Raw genomic sequence first — 17,736 nt, 5'->3', positions numbered from 1 at the left:
TCGATACGGGCAATTACATTCAAGATATCTTTTATTGATAAGATGTAATTTCCCCCCTGAAATTATTTATTATTTAGTATAGAGTACTAATAAAATGTTTATTCTGAAGGGAAACAGAAAGGATAGGCTACATATGAAATTTGGTTAAATGTTCAAACAACTTGTAGTGCGACTAGTAGGTGCACACCAGGAAATGAATGTTCAAATCAGGAACCAAAGACAGTATTCTGCCAATTTGCACTAAAACCTAGCCCCGGTTTGAGATTCAGTAACGGTGAAAACCAAAACACTCAGGCACGTGGTCGCCTTATGGATGAAACCTCTATCTTCTCTATCTTCACTTTTCCAGACAATCGTTAATGGCGTGAGAATTATTCCTTTGTTCAGTCGCTTGCACTGTGCGCCCTCGCATGGTTCAACTCGAAAGTGCCAGAGCTCTGACACAAGAGCGGTGGGCTCAGAGCAGTTTCCGTCTGATGGTAGGAGCCAAGCTCACCAGTATTGCTAAATTTGGTTATTGTTTACATTGTGCAGCATTGAAGAACCTCACCCACATCTCTCCAATGAAAAAGCTCATCAAGAATGTATACAAGATACCAACAATTTGAATCTCTGTGCAGTAGCCAACATACACTATAATGGCTTTTGGTATGTTTATGAAACATACAGAGGAGGAGGCAGCAACTAACTGGAAACAATTCTTTTATTCCACAATAACTCAAATCTCCCATTCCTATCTTCCTGTAGGGTGTGTTCAATGGCACACGTCACTCAAGCACGCATGTGCGCGCACGCAGGCACGCACGCACGTACACACGCACACATACATACACACACACACAGTTTTACAGCAGTCACAGAAAGGCGATAGAAAAGTGTGGCATGCAATGCAAACTGCAAACTCTTGTGCTAAGTCTTTAAGCTATCCCATCTATTCCCTCCACACAATGCTAGGGAACTGCTCTCAATATGAGTTCTGCTCTTCGTGTGCTCTCAGCTGCCTACACCCAGGGATAGAAAGCATACTGGACAGATAGATAGAGAATGCAGGTGAGAAAGAGATGCCCTGAAAAAAAAAACAGGAACCTAACAGGGAAGGAATGAGTGCTGGTTAGATGGAAAAAGGAAGAATGCTGAGATGAGACACAGCACAGAGACAAGCATCAGAGGTCCGAGGTATCCAAGGTGACAGGCTTCAATAAAAAACCTCTCAAATATTTACATGCACACAAACCTACATCACTTTTCCCAGAAACACTAATCACTGATCTATGTTAACATCAAATGCTAGGATAATACAAAATAAAAGTTTGGAATTCGCACAGAAAACCAAAACAAACAAACAAACAAAAGAAATAACAAGCCACAGGTGCCCCTGCTCCAAACATGGAGAAGTGTGGAATGAGTGTTCAGGCTGGAGGTCAGGAGGGCCTGGCTGTATAGAATGTCACCTGACCCCGCAGAGTGCCATTCAGCCTCCTCATTAACCTGCAGGGGACACGGCGGCTCTGAGGTAACAGCTACATGCTCACAGGAAACTCCATGCAGGCAGAGGTCAGGTGTCAGATGTCATAGGTCAGTTTATTCCACAGTCCAGTGTGGATACCTTGTGTGACCTTTGAAAGCGTCCAGTTTCCAGACCTTGTCCTAAAACCCAGTCCCCTCCATCAGCACCGGCATCTGTGGTATTCCAGCCCTACTTCTGCAGCGCCGCCTGATCCGAGATGCAGGGTTAGCCCTTCTGTGAACTGGGCCTGGAGCTCCGTCGTCTCCTGAGCATCACTGGAGAGTCACGTGGGAAGATGAGCTGCCACAATGCAAAGGCTTCAGTCCTTCACGTGAAAATAAATATGTAACTTAAAACCTTTAATTTCTTTAAAAAAATTAAAAAAGAGACGAAGAGAAGGAGCGAGCTGCGATCGGCCTGGCCCCGCCACGCGTCGCACCTGGACCCCATTCCCTGAACTAGACCCATCGGAACCACAAGTAAACCTCTACCACAGAGTAAAAAAAAACCCAAAGAACAGACATAATCAATCACAGTTAGAAAAGCAGAGTGATCCAAACCCACAGTGTCTCTCAGATGGGCCCTGAGATTCGTCCAATCACACCGTTGGGCGCAGTTCCCCCAGGCCTACAGCAGGGGGCTCCTTGAGACAGCTTTCTCAAGTTACAATCAGAGGCTACACAGAAACAAAAGAATTCTACGTAAGACAATTTTGCAAAGACGCTGCAGCCTTTCCCCCTCAGAGGCATGCCTCCTGATCGTCCCTGTTCCTTCTCTTGTCTGCCATCCTTGGACTGATGTCACCTACCCTGTGCTGGGAGGAGAGAGGGGTGGGGGGGGGAGAGAGTTCAGTCAGAGCACATCAGCTTATGGGCACCCAGCATGTAAGCATAAAGAGTCTATACGTCTGGCCAGTTTACACTTATATCACAAAAATGTCCTCAGAATTTTAATTAACATATATAATGTCTGATAACACTTTTTTCAATGAAAAAGGAGCAGAGATTCCACATTTAACAAAACAGAAATAAATACTGGAAATGATTACCACTTTTCAAGAGGTTCAGCAGTGTAAAACAAACATGCATAGCGAAACAAGAGATGTAACAAGAACAATAATAATTAAACAAGAATATTGCTACCATACAGAATACCAAACATCAATGTGCCTGCATAATATGTAATGCACAAGCCACTTGGAAACAGCTCTCTCTGTTCAGCACAAACAGAGAGAACTGTTCATGCTAGCATTAACAAAGGAAATACAGGGCTTCTTAGGCATACCCCCAGCAGTGCTGAAAGAAGGGAAGAAGGGACTGTCATTTAAACAGCTGTCAACAGCCGTAAATCTAGGGCTGAGCTGGCGATTTATATCTTCTGAGTACAGCATAATTGTTCCTCATTAAAATTCTGGTTACATGCTGCAACTGTCATGTACAATAGTATTCTCACCGACCACAGGTTTGTCAATCACAGTTACGATTTCGTGTGATTTATGAATTGTAAACAGTTTTACTCATGGTGGCATTTCACTTTGATTATCCAAGGTTCAAAATCCATTTAGCTGATCCAAATCTGTATATTAATTTACCTGCCACAGACACGTGTCTGTTTGCTGTCTCACCCCATTTATTGGCTTGTGGGAAGAATCTGTCATGCCAAGCAGACTGTAGTCATAACAAATAAATATGAGGAATGAACTACAGAATTGTTTTTAACAAAGCTATTGCAAAAGTTTTTAAGAAAGTGAATTTAATTTAAAAATCTCCCTAATTTGTATGGGCCAATTTTGCTTCTCAGATCACCACAGTATCATCCACACCCCTCTAGGAGCAGCGAAGTGTGTGCACTTCACACCACGGAACAATATGGACGAGTGTGCGGAAACCCCTGGCAACACGTTATCCTTCCCCAGACCATGCAATTGGCAATTACTGGATGCCCTATAACGTTGCTAGCAATAGCCGGCACAGGCATGGTTGGGATTCAGTTCCAGACCATGGGGCATGACCCAGCAACAGGATCAAGTGCTTGAGCTACCTAAGAGCCCCTAGAGTGGCGCTTTTGAAGCTTGTTGATTGTCACTCAAGGATTCATACTCTTACTTTCCAGTTACCCATAGACTCAAGGATTTATCAAGCATGGATTCATCAATCGTGGGCTAATTTAGGACTTTAAACCCCTGAAGATGGAGGAGGACTACTGAAAGTCCATTGAGGAAAAGCCTCTGAACACCACGTGTATGCAGGTTATGTGTGTGCTCGTCCGGTAGGGGTGTGAGGAGGGGGTACTGACGTGTACAGGGGCTGTAGCTGGAGGTGTGATGTCTTCTGCGGGGGCTGGTAGCCATATGAGTCAAACCCGCCAATGAAATCAACTGTGAGAGAGAGAGGGTAGAAAAAGATCATCCAGTCACTGCCAGTATGATATACCAATTCCTCCTCTGGAGGCATTGCATTCCATCCCCAGTTACAGAGCCCAGCCAGTTACATCAAGCTCTGCTCAGAGGCATCTCTCTCCCTGATGACATCATTCTGCTTTCCCAGTCACTAAGCCATGCCCCGATGACATCACCTTATCTTACATCTCTGCCAACAACACCAGAGCACATTCCCTTTAGTGACATCACACTTACAGCTGTCCTCGTCATCCAGGAACACCTTGCTGACGTAACAGGCATACACGAACCCAAAGAGCTGCAAGAGAGGAGGGGGGAAACCGTGACTCCAAAGGAGACAGGAGACAGCAAGCATGGCATAGGTAGGGGGAGGGAGAGTGGCAGGGAAAGGGGTGGGAGTGATACTCACCGCCAGAAAGACCTGCAAGGCAGAGCTGACCACCTCTATGTACTGGTAGTCCAGCAGGCAGCCAGACACTGTGATGACATGGTGGTCATCTGGAGCCAAGATGGAATTTGTCACCGGGGTGACCAGGCAGCCCGGCCCGTTCTCCATCCACCAGGACCGGTGTAGAGAAGTGTTAAAGGTCATCAGGAAGTCTCTGTCCTGTAAACAGTGAACGGACAGGATTCAGATTTCACTTTACTCTCATTTCAAGAGGACATGCATGATCTCACAACTCAATACAACATGGGTACGTGCATACAAACACCGTCACAAGAAAAACTGCATACCAACAGCAGGAAAAAATTATTTATGCAAAAGCAGCACTATGTGGACACCCTAGACCCACATTCCATAATTAATGCCTACTGGAATAAGACTGTCTTAAACCACCATTCGACAAGGGAGACAAAGTTACATTTAGCCTTACTGGGGTCTAGCAAAGCACCAGCGTAATGAGTGCTTAATGCTGCTGGCCACCACACGGACAGGATCATCACAGGGAGCCCAGGCTTTAATACTGGCCAGTGTCACTGAGCAAAAGGCCAGCTCCTGTGAGACCACACCCACCTGGGACAGGTGCCCCACCTCCAGGTAAAAGCAAATGATGAAGGAGTTCCAGCCCACCCAGAGAACCAGCCACAGTGCATACTGTGAAGAGATACACACACGCAAACACAGTCACAAAGTAAGCATACCTACAAAATCACTCCCTTATATTTCAAAATTTTGGAAATTATATAGGGCCACTACTGATCATGGCTACTGTTTAGGTATTTTTCTGTTTGTGTGCATGTGTTTGGTGCATGTGCGCGCATGCATACATACTGTGCATGCACATGTGTGCGTGTGCGTGCCTGCATGTGCACATACTGTGTGTGTGTATGTGTGTGTGTGCGTGTGTGTGAGCCTGTATGTGTAGGTGTAGGTGTGCGTGTGTGTGTGTACACACACCAGGATGAGGTAGCGGGAGCGGAACTGCACAGTGCCGAAGATTCCCAGTATCACAGCCATGATGTGCAGGAAGTTGGCCAGGATGGGTGCCCATTGATATCCCAGAAAGTCAAAGACCTGCCTCTCCAGTGCTGCCGCCTGCAGGAGACACAGGGAAATGCAATCCCTGACGATAGCTTGAAATATCACAACAGTCAGGCTGTTTGGCATAAATACAGCTTACACAAAATGTCTCATTATCCCACTTCAAGCATCAAACGCCAACCTTAACTGACCCTCTTCTAGAAATGGATTTGTTCTGCCCATTCACACAATTTTGATCAATAAAGAACAGAAAAAAGTGCAAGCACTGCCCCTTGCAGTCTACGTTCCATCTAAAGCCTGCAGCTGGACACGCTTGAGAACCGAAGGCTTCTCAAATAAAAACAGTGGAATCAGCTCTTTCTGTACAGTCAGCCTGGAGTTCACACACACGGCGACCGCGAGGGACTTGGACAGGGTAGGTAAAAGCGTGGAGTGATAATGAGGACAGTAGTTGGACAGCAGCCATCCCTGTTTGCTCTTTCACCTGCTTTCTAAGAGCCATTTGAATACTTTATAAGAGGAGAACCACAGAGGAGCTCCTCTGACTCTTTGATAAGGGCATGCTGGAGTGAAGGGGTCGCTTTGGTTGCAAAAACCCTCCTGGCACAGGAGCAGGACGTCCTGGGTGAGAGTTCTGATGGAGGGGTGGAAATGGAATTGAACACCTGTGCCACCGCCCCCCACCCCCCATCCTCCCCAAAAATATGGTATAATTTCCCTGCAGGCCCGCCTCACACACACACATACACACACGCACGCACGCACGCTCGCGCGCACGAGTGCAGACACACACGGATTCCAACTCTCCCACAGCACCCTGCTGCAGTTGTTTCCATGGAAACTGCCTGGAGCCCCAGCCCCAGGGCTGTAAGCTGAGATACAGGGCCTGACAACAGGGTTCCACTGCACCCCCCAAAAAATACACACACATACACACTGTAATAATGTACACACTGTACTACCACACAGAAACACACCTACGCAGTACACACATTGTAGTATCACATACATACCCACAATATGTAGTAGTATAGTGAATACATACTGTGTAATCTCACTTAATAATATGTCCTGCAAACACATATTGTATTAAAATATGCAAACTAGTTACATGCAACCCACGCAACGTATAATATTAACAAAGAATCAGCAAAACAAATACTGAACTGATATCACTCTTGTAATTTTAAAAGGGCTTAAAAAGGGGGGTGGGGGGGGGTGGTGTTGGGAACATGCTGTGACCCTAACAGGGCGAGTCCCAGCAGCCATTTTCCACCACAATGCTCAGCTAATTTCAAGAGGAGTGGTTGTAGATGTACGTAGAACATGTACTATAATTATCCACGTGTTTAAACAGGGGGGTAATTAACTGGGCAGACCAAGAGTTTGATGGGGAATTTTGCCCCTGCTTTCTATTTCAAATACCAAGAAGGTCAAGACCACAGGTTAATGGCCCCCTACTGCAGTGTTTCCCAGAATTTTCCTTCCATGGCACACTTTCCAAATACACAGAATCTCCTGGCACACCACTCTCAAAGTGAGCGACTGACTGACGTCAATGTGACGTGTGAACAGTACGCCTAAATTTTCTTTCATGGTTTCAATTTAAAGCAATATGCATTTTAATGACATTTATTTTGGCTTTTATGAATGGGACTAGTTCATTAAAAAAATGTTTTATTGACTTTTACATTTACATTTAAAGAACTTTTAACATTTTTTACACGGTTGGGACACACCATTTGGGAAACGCTGCCCTACAGCACAGTATCCCCATCCCTGCACAGGAATATTGCTTTCCAATTTGTTTCAAAGAACTTACTGGACTTCACTGTCAACACCACTCCCAATTTATCCCATGTCTCCAATTAAGTACTGAGCTGACAAGTCTGAGTGAAACATAGCTTAAGCCATCAGGGTCCAGGGTAGCATGGTACATTGCACCTACACACATTACTCCATGCATATTTGCACTGGACCCTTTCAGCAAACACAGAGACAGGCCTGTGTAAACAATATACACGTCTGTACACACACACACAAACACAAAATAAGCACATTGTACTTGTTATACACAAATGCTCTTACAGTCACTAATTTTAAAAAACACACACACACTATTCACACTCTTACATCTTATCACTCACCCCTAAAATATACATAATATTGTGCAATGTACATGTTCACCCTCTTTCACATGAACACAAAGGACCCACCACTCTTAGAATGGCTGTTGACAAGCGCCACTTACTCACAATACCCATAATTCACTCAGAATAGCCCCTCAGCTCACCTCCTCAGAACGGAAAATGGCCTTGCTGACATTATGATAGCATATCTAACAATTCACAGCTGGTAGCACATGGATTCTGCAGACATCACTTCTTAATGTAGCTAAATAAACTTTCAGAGGGGCACGTGGGCTCAAAGGAAAATTAGCTTTACTAGAGGAGGAGAGGGTATGAAACAGACAACGCCTCAGACAGAAAGGGGAGAGGGGTGAGAGGGGGCACAGTGAGGCACAGGGGGCCACAGAGAGGGGGTGCCAGGGGGCGAACAGGGAGGTGCAGAGGCCTGGGGAAGGGTGCGGGATGAGAAGGACCCAGGGGCCAGACCCGTGTGCAGAGGAGCAGATGGGAGTCGGTGCATAAATAGTATCTTCCCCCACATGGGGTACGGACCCAAAAGCCCAACCCACAGAAAGCACCGCACACAATGCAGGCTTCAGGCACAAACCTCAGAGCACTGAGGAGGACCGAGGGACACTTTGAGTGGTGAGGAGGAGGACTAAGCTATGAAACACAGTATGCAACCACTATTTAAACTGCATTTTCTTATTTGGGCCTTAAAGCTACACTGAAAATGGGTAGACACTGAGTAGTAAACACCACACAAATCTCTGTTGCAAACGTGCATCCTGTAATCTAAAACAAAGAATCAAACTAAAACTAACCCTTCTTTCCCTTCATCTCACAGGTCTTGAGGCAAGCACACTGACAGTGGCACTTATATGGCTAACTGTTCCTTATGGTGTTTGTTTTCCATTTGAAATGTACTTCTGTAAGTTGCTTTGGTTAAAAGTATCTGCTAAAAACGACATTGTAAGTTGTAATGGTAATTGCACATAGTAGGATGTTGTATTTTTGAAACTGATGACTGTAGATGTCTGAGTAAGAGTGACACAAGCTCCAAACCACCCCCTCACACAGGAACATACCCAAACATGTCCAGGCTGAGTCAGAGACATCAAACACTTTTTGCCTGCATATTTTGGGGGGGGATTTACACATTAATATTCATATACACTGGGGGAAATAAAACTACATTTCCATCAGATATGTCAAGTGACAAAAATGGATAGAAATTTGTTTATCAATTTTTTTTCCCATATTCACAAATACATGCCCATATGTATGTATATACATTCACTGTACTACATATTAAACCACTAAACTAACAACATCGTCCACTGTAGTAGGCCGATTCGTGAAGGTATTCGGTAAAATCAGCGATACATACCACCTCGCGACAAAATACCTTGAAACATACTCACCAGTTGTAAGGAGCAGATGACAACAAGCGTACACCTTCCATTGCACTTTCCCATTCTGTTCGTGAAGTCGATACGGCTTTTGGCCGCAGAGGTTTCGATGGAAAAGGCAAAATCTTCCAAGATAGATCCGGATAAGATTCGACTGCGCCGCGGTTCTAATGACCACACACCGCCTCCAGGCTCAACACATCGCTGTACCCACCAGCCCCCCTAGCACGCCTTCTGCGCCCCGGTGCGTTGTATGATCAATTTTACACCATGGTTAATTACAATTGTTTTGCCATTTCATAGTCTTGCGTGAGTCTATAAACAGCACAAGTCAAAATTTTATCTGGCGAAATGTCTTCTTGTAGCGGGTTTGAGTCCGTGGCTCTACCTTACTGCGAGTCACCAGTGCTGTATCCGACTTCTTACGCCGCCGCCACACCTTCAATCTGGCTATTACAAGGGGAATTAGGGGGACAGACACAACAGACAGAGGAAATATTTAGCTAAAGCAAATTTGGGGAGATCGGCATCATATGACATTTTATCAGACAGAAGTGAAGGGGGTAGGGCTTCAGGAGGAAGAAAAAAAATTAACCCAATAGAGGCTATTTAAATCTGCAACTGACACAAAGCACTACATTGTGACTCACGGTTTGCGGCGTTCTCTTCCGATCAGATGTGAAGAAAAGATGACTGTTCACTGAAACATGATCGCTAAATAAATGTATTTGCAGGAGTGTGCCGTGAGCTAAAGCGAGCCAGTTTCGGGGTCTTTGTCAATCTCACTGCTTGGCGAGCGGGAGAAAAAAGGGGGGTGAGGGGAGGAGGGATAGTGTGGGGGGGGGGGGGGGGGGGGGGGGGGGGGGGGTTCAACCAAGCCCTCATTTGTAGTATGAATTCTGCAGCCTGTGCGCGCGACCGCGTGGGATGACTGCTTCTCGCAGCCGGGCGCGAGGCCCTCCAGTGGGAGACACAAAGGGAGTGAAACGGAGCTTGCGGATCTCAACCACCATCTCCAATAACAGGACCCTGCTAGCTCGCGACTCGTATCTCAGAATTACGTTATGATCAAATTTTGCCCTTTACATGCAGCCTGTACATATACCCACTACACTTAAAATAAATGCCACTTTCATCAACATTTTGAATAGGACTTGATACTTTGCAAAGAATAGTGTAATGGTAGCAAATAAAAACGCAGACACCATAATGAACAGAGTGAATTTATTTTGAGCCACTTAAAAGCAAATTACAATGTTTTTTACAACCATGAATCTTGTAAAAAAAAAATAATAATAAAAAATACAATAAAAAATAAGCCCTGAATGACAGGCAACTGTTTCTTTTTTCAAAGCCTGCAGTCCACACCCCTCTAAGTCACAGAGGGGAGAGTGGGTTGGGAGGGGGTTCAGCAAAGTCCGTGAGAAAACTTTGTGTGTGTGTGTGTGTGTGTGTGTGTGTGTGTGTGTGTGTGTGTGAGTCTGAGCATGTGTGCTCACGCGCTTGTTTCAGCATTAACCATGAACCCCTCAACCCCGCAGTTGATAAGTGGACACTCCCCTTTTAAGAGCGCCCTTAACAGGTAGAGAATGTCACAGCGCAGCTCCTGCAGGGGTGGCACACATTGGGTCTCTTCACAGCAGGGTTCTGAAGCAGTCCGGGAGGTCGTATGTTGTGTAGGACCTGGCGCCAGACCTGCTGGTTCCGGCTGGGGAACCCTTACTGGATCTCGCCCATGTAGAGGCGCTTATCACTGGAGCCCGACAGAACTGTGAAGACAGGACATACAGTTATATGGCTACACAGAATTACATGTCCATATACCATTATACAAACAGAGTGTTACACGGGGCACTTAGAGAGCACATGCTCTTTACATTGTACACCCCACTGTGAAGCAGGATCCACTTCAAATAAAGGCTTTGCTCAAAAGTAAGAGAAGAGCCTACTCCAGCAAACATTCAAAATCAGCCAGTCTATGACCCCTGCTCCACACATCAGCTTATGGGCATGAAATATAGATTTAGGAGAGGGAGAGTGAGAGAGAGGGAGGATGAGACAGGAAGGAGGACACAGCTGCAGAAAGAATGAAATGAGCAAAAAGGTAATAAGAAGATGAGTGGCAGAGTGAAAGAGTGTGTAGATGAAAGAAAGAGGGGGGGCAGGAGGATGAGAGAGAATAATAATGAACTGATCTCACCAATGGGCTCATCAGGGTGGAAGGCCACTTCGTTGACAGAGCCTGCATGCCCTGGCAGTTTATACAGGATTCTCCGAGAGGTGGTGTCCCACACGTATACAAACCTGCAGCACAACCACATGCACGTAAACAAGACTGTACACACAACCACACGCACGTAAACAAGACTGTACACACATACCTGTAGCACAACCACACCCATATATACACAACTACACACTGCAGCACAACCACACGCACGTAAACAAGACTGTACACACATACCTGTAGCACAACCACACCCATATATACACAACTACACACTGCAGCACAACCACACGCACGTAAACAAGACTGTACACACATACCTGTAGCACAACCACACCCATATAAACACAACTACACACATACCTGTAGCACAACCACACGCACGTAAACAAGACTGTATACAAACCTGCAGCACAACCACACCCATATAAACACAACTACACACAAACTGCAGCACAACCACATGCACGTAAACAAGACTGTACACACATACCTGTAGCACAACCACACCCATATATACACAACTACACACTGCAGCACAACCACATGCATGTAAACAAGACTGTACACACAAAAACCTGCAGCACAACCACACGCACGTAAACAAGACTATACACACATACCTGTAGCACAACCACACCCATATATACACAACTACACACAAACTGCAGCACAACCACACGCACGTAAACAAGACTATACACACATACCTGTAGCACAACCACACCCATATAGACACAACTACACAATCTGCAGCACAACCACACGCACGTAAACAAGACTATACACACATACCTGTAGCACAACCACACCCATATAAACACAACTACACACAAACTGCAGCACAACCACACGCACGTAAACAAGACTGTACACACATACCCGTAGCACAACCACACCCATATAGACACAACTACACAATCTGCAGCACAACCACATGCATGTGAACACAATGTAATTCGCAGTGGAAACAGGATCCTTTTACTTTTAATCGTTCACACATTTAATCGAGCCCATTTCTAATAACATACACATCTTATAATACAACCGCGCATGTGTGGAATTGTATACACCTGCACAATCACACTTGAATCTCAGCATGATTGAGCCCCCCAACCTGCAAAAACCCCACGTGGACGTAATTGCATAAGCACATCTATGGCACAGGTGAGGATGCACGCGCGTGCACGCGTGTGTGTGCGCATGAGTGTGCTCGTCAGAGATGGCTCGTCACTCACCTGTCAGCAGAGCCTGCTGCTATTTTACTTCCATCGGTGGACCAGGAGCACCGCAGGAGGTTCTGCAGGGAAACAGAGCGTCAGAGCCGCACCACTTACAGGGCAGGGATTCGAGAGCTCAATCTCCTCTATCCCTGTACAGTGCGATCACCATCAAAGAGGACAAATAGTATTCAACGGATTCTTCACAGCTTAAAAGACATGCAGCAGAAATTATGACACTTTAATAATAATATCTGAACTTCCCAAAGTGGTCAGGACAGAGGAATCATTGGCCGTCTTGCGACGCAGACTGAAAACCCACTTCTTCAGACTGTATCTTGGTTCCCCTCCCATCCCCACCCCGTAGCACTCCCGCCTTCTGTACTAATGTAGGCTATCACATTTTTATGGTTCTAGATTTTTATGGCTAGGCTAGAGGCTTCTCTTCTGAGCGCTTGTTATGAATGGAGGTGGTAAACCAGGGATTTACAAATTCTAAATGAATACATAGTTAGCTTGGATTAGTGCTTTAGTGGAATCTTTACTGGTTGATCTAGGAATGTTCTTAGCCAGGTCTGGTAATATTGCACCAATTAATCAGGTGAATGCACTGATGTTTCCACCATATTATATGCCTCTCTGGATACAAGCATCAGCTAAATGAATACAATTTAATGAAACCATGTTACTTGTCAAAGGCATGCTTCCACGGTCATACTATCTTTGTTCATATAAAAAGTGCAGTCTTCCTTGAATATTCAGACTGTTCACACTTCATCGGTTTTCTCTCACTGATTTAATGCGTTTTTGATTAATTTAATTTTCAGTTTAGACGTTCAGTATTACAGTCTTAAACATTCATATCTTGAAATAGTGAAGAACACTTGCGTTTCTTCTGCATGCTTCAAACAAACTGCTGTTACGTTAGACAGTATCAGAAAGCTCCTTTCCAACAGTTGGATTGGGGTGGTCTGCATCCAACATTTTCTGTAACTTTGCAAAACGGACATTCCGACGTCTGCGCCCACTTTCCGCATCGTTTGGCCTGGTATGCAATGGGCATTGATTCGGGTGGTCTATAAATTCTCAAAAGTTGTTTTCCAACCGCCAATAAACATCAGAAGAAGCAGAACTGCACCACTCACATGAACAGCTTCTAGGGAAAAAAACTGAGTGTGTTCAGCATGGAAGCCCATGGAATGATCCATCGCTGGAACGCATTACAAAATCTGCATTTTAGTCCAATTCTCTTGCGTTCTAATAAAAATAGCCTAACCATTTTTGCCATAATATGCCAACTCACAGTAATAACATAGTAAATGTGTGTCGTTCATAGTTTTATTATGACACTTATAACCAAAGTGGGATGAAATAAGCTACAAATAATGTTCTGGTGTTCTGAACAAAACAATTTTTTGCCACACAGGCTAATAGGCCTAATGCTAAAAACCCTAGGAGCGATTTCCATTTTAATTTACGCACGCTGAACAAGCTAAAACCCCTTTTCGACTATTCATTCAAAATAAGAGCTTTCTCTTTGAATCGCACAATGCTACCAACAGCTGTGTAAGTATTATGATCAATAAACGAAACAAATGTCAGGCATCAATAGACAATTGACTTGACGATACAGGAGTAATTATTTTGTCTGAGTCATTGCCTGCTGCAATCTTTAAAAAAAAAAATAAGACTTCAGAATATCTGTGTCTACTTTGGGAAAGGCATGTACAACAACACTGTTAGACGTGGTCAGACAAGGCATCATACGAACCAGTTGGTTTGAAGCATGCTGAAACCATAACCCCTTAAACCTGTTCATCCAATGTATTTCAGAATGTTTACAGGACATGGGGGATGAATTGGGTCAAAACATATCCATCGATTTTCTGTTTCCCAAAAGAGGACTTTCCTCTTTGGAAACAAAGAAAATCACCCTGCCATCAGAACACAAGTACAATGTGGGCCCTGTGATGTTTATTTTTATTTTTTTTTTTTTTAAACTGGCCTTAAGAAACGGATAATCACCTTTTCAAAATTGTGGATGTTCCCCTGGAAGATCTTCACGCACCTCTCCTTGGGAGCAAAGGGGCGGACGTCCCAAATGCGCACTGAGGCAGACACAGACAGGGACACAGGCAGGGACGGTCAGAGCTGAACACCAGGGGGTGGGGCTGCTCACAGAAGCATCAGCCAAAGTGAAGGCGCTCACCTGTGTTGTCCATGGAGTTGGAGAGCAGGTAGGAGCCCTCGGAGCTGAGACTGAGCCCTGTCAGTGAGTCTCCGTGACCGTGCATGGTGTAGATGAGCTTATTCTGCCTCAGGTCCCACACCTGCCAGGCACACAGGGACGGTGGACAGAGAGGAAAAGAAAAAGGGAGAGAGCGAAAGATTTATAGGGAGCGGGTTTCTTAAATTCAATAAACATTCTTCACTTATACGATTTGGTTAGTAACATGTTTTGTTGAGCATTGTCAAATTTCTGATTTTATCAGTATGTTGCATGTGACGATTCACATACATTTGACCTAGACTGAGTTTCCAACTCTGACTGCAGGCAGAGCTGCGTACCTTGATGTCATTGTCGATGCCGCCAGAGATGATCTGGTCACTGGTGTCGTTGAAGGTGACAGCCAGCACCTGATAAGTGTTCTGAAAGGTGTGGACAGATGCCTTTTTCCTGATGTCCCACAGCTGAGGACACAGAGCAAACCCATCAAACACCTCTTCAAGTCCAAATCCGCCCCTCTGTGACATCAACGGCCCCCCCTCTGTGACATCACAGTTACCTTAACGGTGCCATCGTCGCTGCCTGTGCAGACCACCTGCGGCCCCCTCCTGGCAGGGTAGCAGGAGTTAACGAAGGAGGTGTGGCCTTTCAGGCGCTTGATTCGCTCCCCTGTCTCGCTGTCCCACACTGCCACAGTCTTGTCCGTGGAGGCGGAGAACAGGAGACTGCAGGGGCAGAGAGGACAAATCAGGAAGAAGCTCATTTAAAATGGATTCATTTTGCACCGACTGCGGCTGCAAAACCATACCCAAAATGCAAAGCTCTCTGAAACCACTTGCCTGCTGCCACTACCCCTTTAGCACACGTGTGTGAAATGAAAGACTCGTCCTGTGAGAGCTGGGGAGTGAGGACACAGGCAGCTGCTGATTAGGAGACTATGTGAATGCCAGAGCAAAGTGCAGGATGACACCGCTAGCTGAATTTGGAACGCATGCTCTTAACATTCTGTTATCACGTAAACAAAATGTATTATTCCACTCATCAGTGTCATTTATGAGTGAACACATATTCCCAGTAGGTTTCACTTTGGACTGCATGTGATTTCTAGATATGTTCCACGTTCTGACCAACAGGGAGAACATGTCAGCATGCTTACTTTGAGTTGGAGCGATCATTTTCTCATTTTTTCATTCTTTTTGAAACAAATTAGCATTGCTTTGCTAAATCCCTCCATTCAATGGCAAACATCCAATCACCAGAGATGAGTGGATGAATGCTGATTGCACAGAATGGTGGGAGAGAGAAATATTTTCATAATTTATTCCTGAACACCTGCCATTTCTGTAAAGCAGTCACGTACATGCGCACAGTGAATAATTTCAAATGGGTTAAGAATTCTGAATAAATTGTATGCAGGTCTAATGTGGACTAAAAACCCCACTAACAGAATTTTAGTGAAATCCCATGTCTATTCCGTTCAGAATGTCATGATGATAGAGTAAATGGCAAGAATAACCAAGAAAAAGCGGGGAGAACACATGACTCATGGAGACGCCTCTGCCTCACCACATTCTTAAGAAACGTCAGGCTTACCTTCCATCTGTGTTGTAGTGAAGCTCCATAACCGCTCCACTGTGCCCCTTGAGGGTGGCATAGTTGTCACAGTCACCATATACACTCCACAGTACTGAGGACAAAACAAACAACCACTGTTCAACATACAGAGTTGGTTCTGCATAAGAGATATCAGACAGTGTCTTCTTATGTGAAATTGTTCAGAGGAAGTGGCCCAAACTAAACCATTCTGTAGGGGGTCAGCAAGCAAGCAAACGGGTGCCCATCTGGTTAAGGAGCTGGGCTTGTAATGAGGCCAGAACCTGGTTGAATCCCCAGGTAAGGAAGTCTGTTGTACCCTTGAACATGGCACTGAACCTGAACTGCTGCCCTAAAATATCCACCAGTACAGGGTGAGGCGATGTAAAATTAAGTTCTGAAAGTTGCCTTGAGAGCAAGCATACTGCATTAAATTCTGATCTGAGATAATCAGGGGATTGGCAGCAATTAAGTCACTAAAGTGACCGAAGTGACCTGGGGAAATTAAATTTAGACTCACAGATAAGCCTGTCGTAGCCAGCTGATGCCAGCCCTGAGCCGCTGGGGTGGAACTTGCAGCAGTACACCTCTCCCTCGTGACCCGAGAGAAGCATTATGGGAGCCTGGAGGCTGGAGCTCCGGGGAGGGCCCTGAACACAACAGAGAGGGTTACCACACAGTACACACGATCAGACTTCTGAACAAAGTGGACAAGGTTCCCTTACTGAACATATCCCGACGGTTCTACGCGGTTCGAGTTTAATCAAGTCCTGGACGGATCCTACCCTATGTCAGTAAACCTGAACATTACCTTTAGAAACAAACAGCAATCGTGAGCAAATCGTTTTGCCTGGAAATACAATTTAGCGTGAAACTGTTCAATGGCGACTGCACAGAGTTTATTACTTAATATGAAACGAAGGATTATAACTTCTTCAGTGCATTTTTGTTAACAAGGCTTTCTCACAGCTGTATGAACCGGTGTTATTATAATTAAAGTTTGATCACTGTTGTCATGGCTGGCTAGCAAATCAGGTCCGAGGTAGTAGCTAGGCGGAAAAAAAAACTTAATTGGTAAAAGTTACGATTACATTGTGCGGAAATTCCTTGGAATCGGGTTGATAACAGGCAACCAACCATCAAACTGAACTATTTCAGGACTCAAGTCATATTATAGCAGAAAACATCACCAGTTAGCTAGCGATTGTATCTTAGATTGAATTTCCCACTCAAATGGAAAACAAGCAAGCTCTACCATCGACACAAGCTGTTGCGACTGCGCCGCAGCCACAAGTTCCGTCCTCGGCCTCTTGATCCCAGCGGGTACCACTGCCATTTCTGTCGCCCCTCTCTTTTTTGGCTCAATCATGATTATACAGTCACTGAATGTACTTAGTTATTAACCAAGTTCCTTTAAATCAATGCAATGGAACTGCTTTTAACAGCACAAACCGCGAAGCACACACAAGCCCTCACGACAAACCGGGCGACAAAATTATGAGGCGTGAACTTCCTCCCGAAACAGGATCCAGGGGAAATT

General features: G+C 45.1%; 2 protein-coding genes across 5 annotated transcripts; both read right to left on the bottom strand.

Moving 5' to 3' along the window:
• Positions 1 to 685: 685 nt before the first annotated feature.
• nkain1 (sodium/potassium transporting ATPase interacting 1) lies at positions 686 to 9,750 on the bottom strand. 4 transcript variants are annotated; one of them, XM_035428928.1, is made up of 8 exons: positions 9,580 to 9,750; positions 8,942 to 9,379; positions 5,305 to 5,442; positions 4,921 to 5,001; positions 4,315 to 4,512; positions 4,143 to 4,203; positions 3,803 to 3,884; positions 686 to 2,316 (listed from the first exon to the last, which is right to left on the bottom strand). In XM_035428928.1, exons 2-8 carry the CDS (start codon positions 8,993 to 8,995, stop codon positions 2,247 to 2,249), a joined length of 684 nt encoding a protein of 227 aa, XP_035284819.1. In that variant the 5' UTR covers positions 8,996 to 9,379; positions 9,580 to 9,750; the 3' UTR covers positions 686 to 2,246. The 4 variants fall into 4 exon arrangements, with proteins under 4 accessions (XP_035284819.1, XP_035284821.1, XP_035284822.1 ...); XM_035428930.1 differs by having other exon boundaries at positions 8,942 to 9,375; XM_035428931.1 differs by having other exon boundaries at positions 686 to 2,321; positions 9,580 to 9,748.
• Positions 9,751 to 10,139: 389 nt separating this feature from the next.
• snrnp40 (small nuclear ribonucleoprotein 40 (U5)) lies at positions 10,140 to 17,706 on the bottom strand. Its single transcript, XM_035430951.1, has 10 exons — positions 17,452 to 17,706; positions 16,717 to 16,846; positions 16,197 to 16,290; positions 15,163 to 15,328; positions 14,945 to 15,067; positions 14,586 to 14,706; positions 14,402 to 14,484; positions 12,395 to 12,456; positions 11,130 to 11,233; positions 10,140 to 10,698 (listed from the first exon to the last, which is right to left on the bottom strand). The coding sequence occupies exons 1-10, from the start codon at positions 17,563 to 17,565 to the stop codon at positions 10,649 to 10,651; spliced, it is 1,047 nt and encodes a 348-aa protein (XP_035286842.1). The 5' UTR covers positions 17,566 to 17,706; the 3' UTR covers positions 10,140 to 10,648.
• Between the last annotated feature and the right edge of the window lie 30 nt (positions 17,707 to 17,736).

This window comes from Anguilla anguilla, chromosome 8 (genome assembly GCF_013347855.1).
Source record: "Anguilla anguilla isolate fAngAng1 chromosome 8, fAngAng1.pri, whole genome shotgun sequence".
Taxonomy (NCBI): Eukaryota; Metazoa; Chordata; class Actinopteri; order Anguilliformes; family Anguillidae; genus Anguilla; species Anguilla anguilla.
Note: the sequence above shows the minus strand (reverse complement) of the source record. Positions and strands in the feature narration are given on the sequence as shown.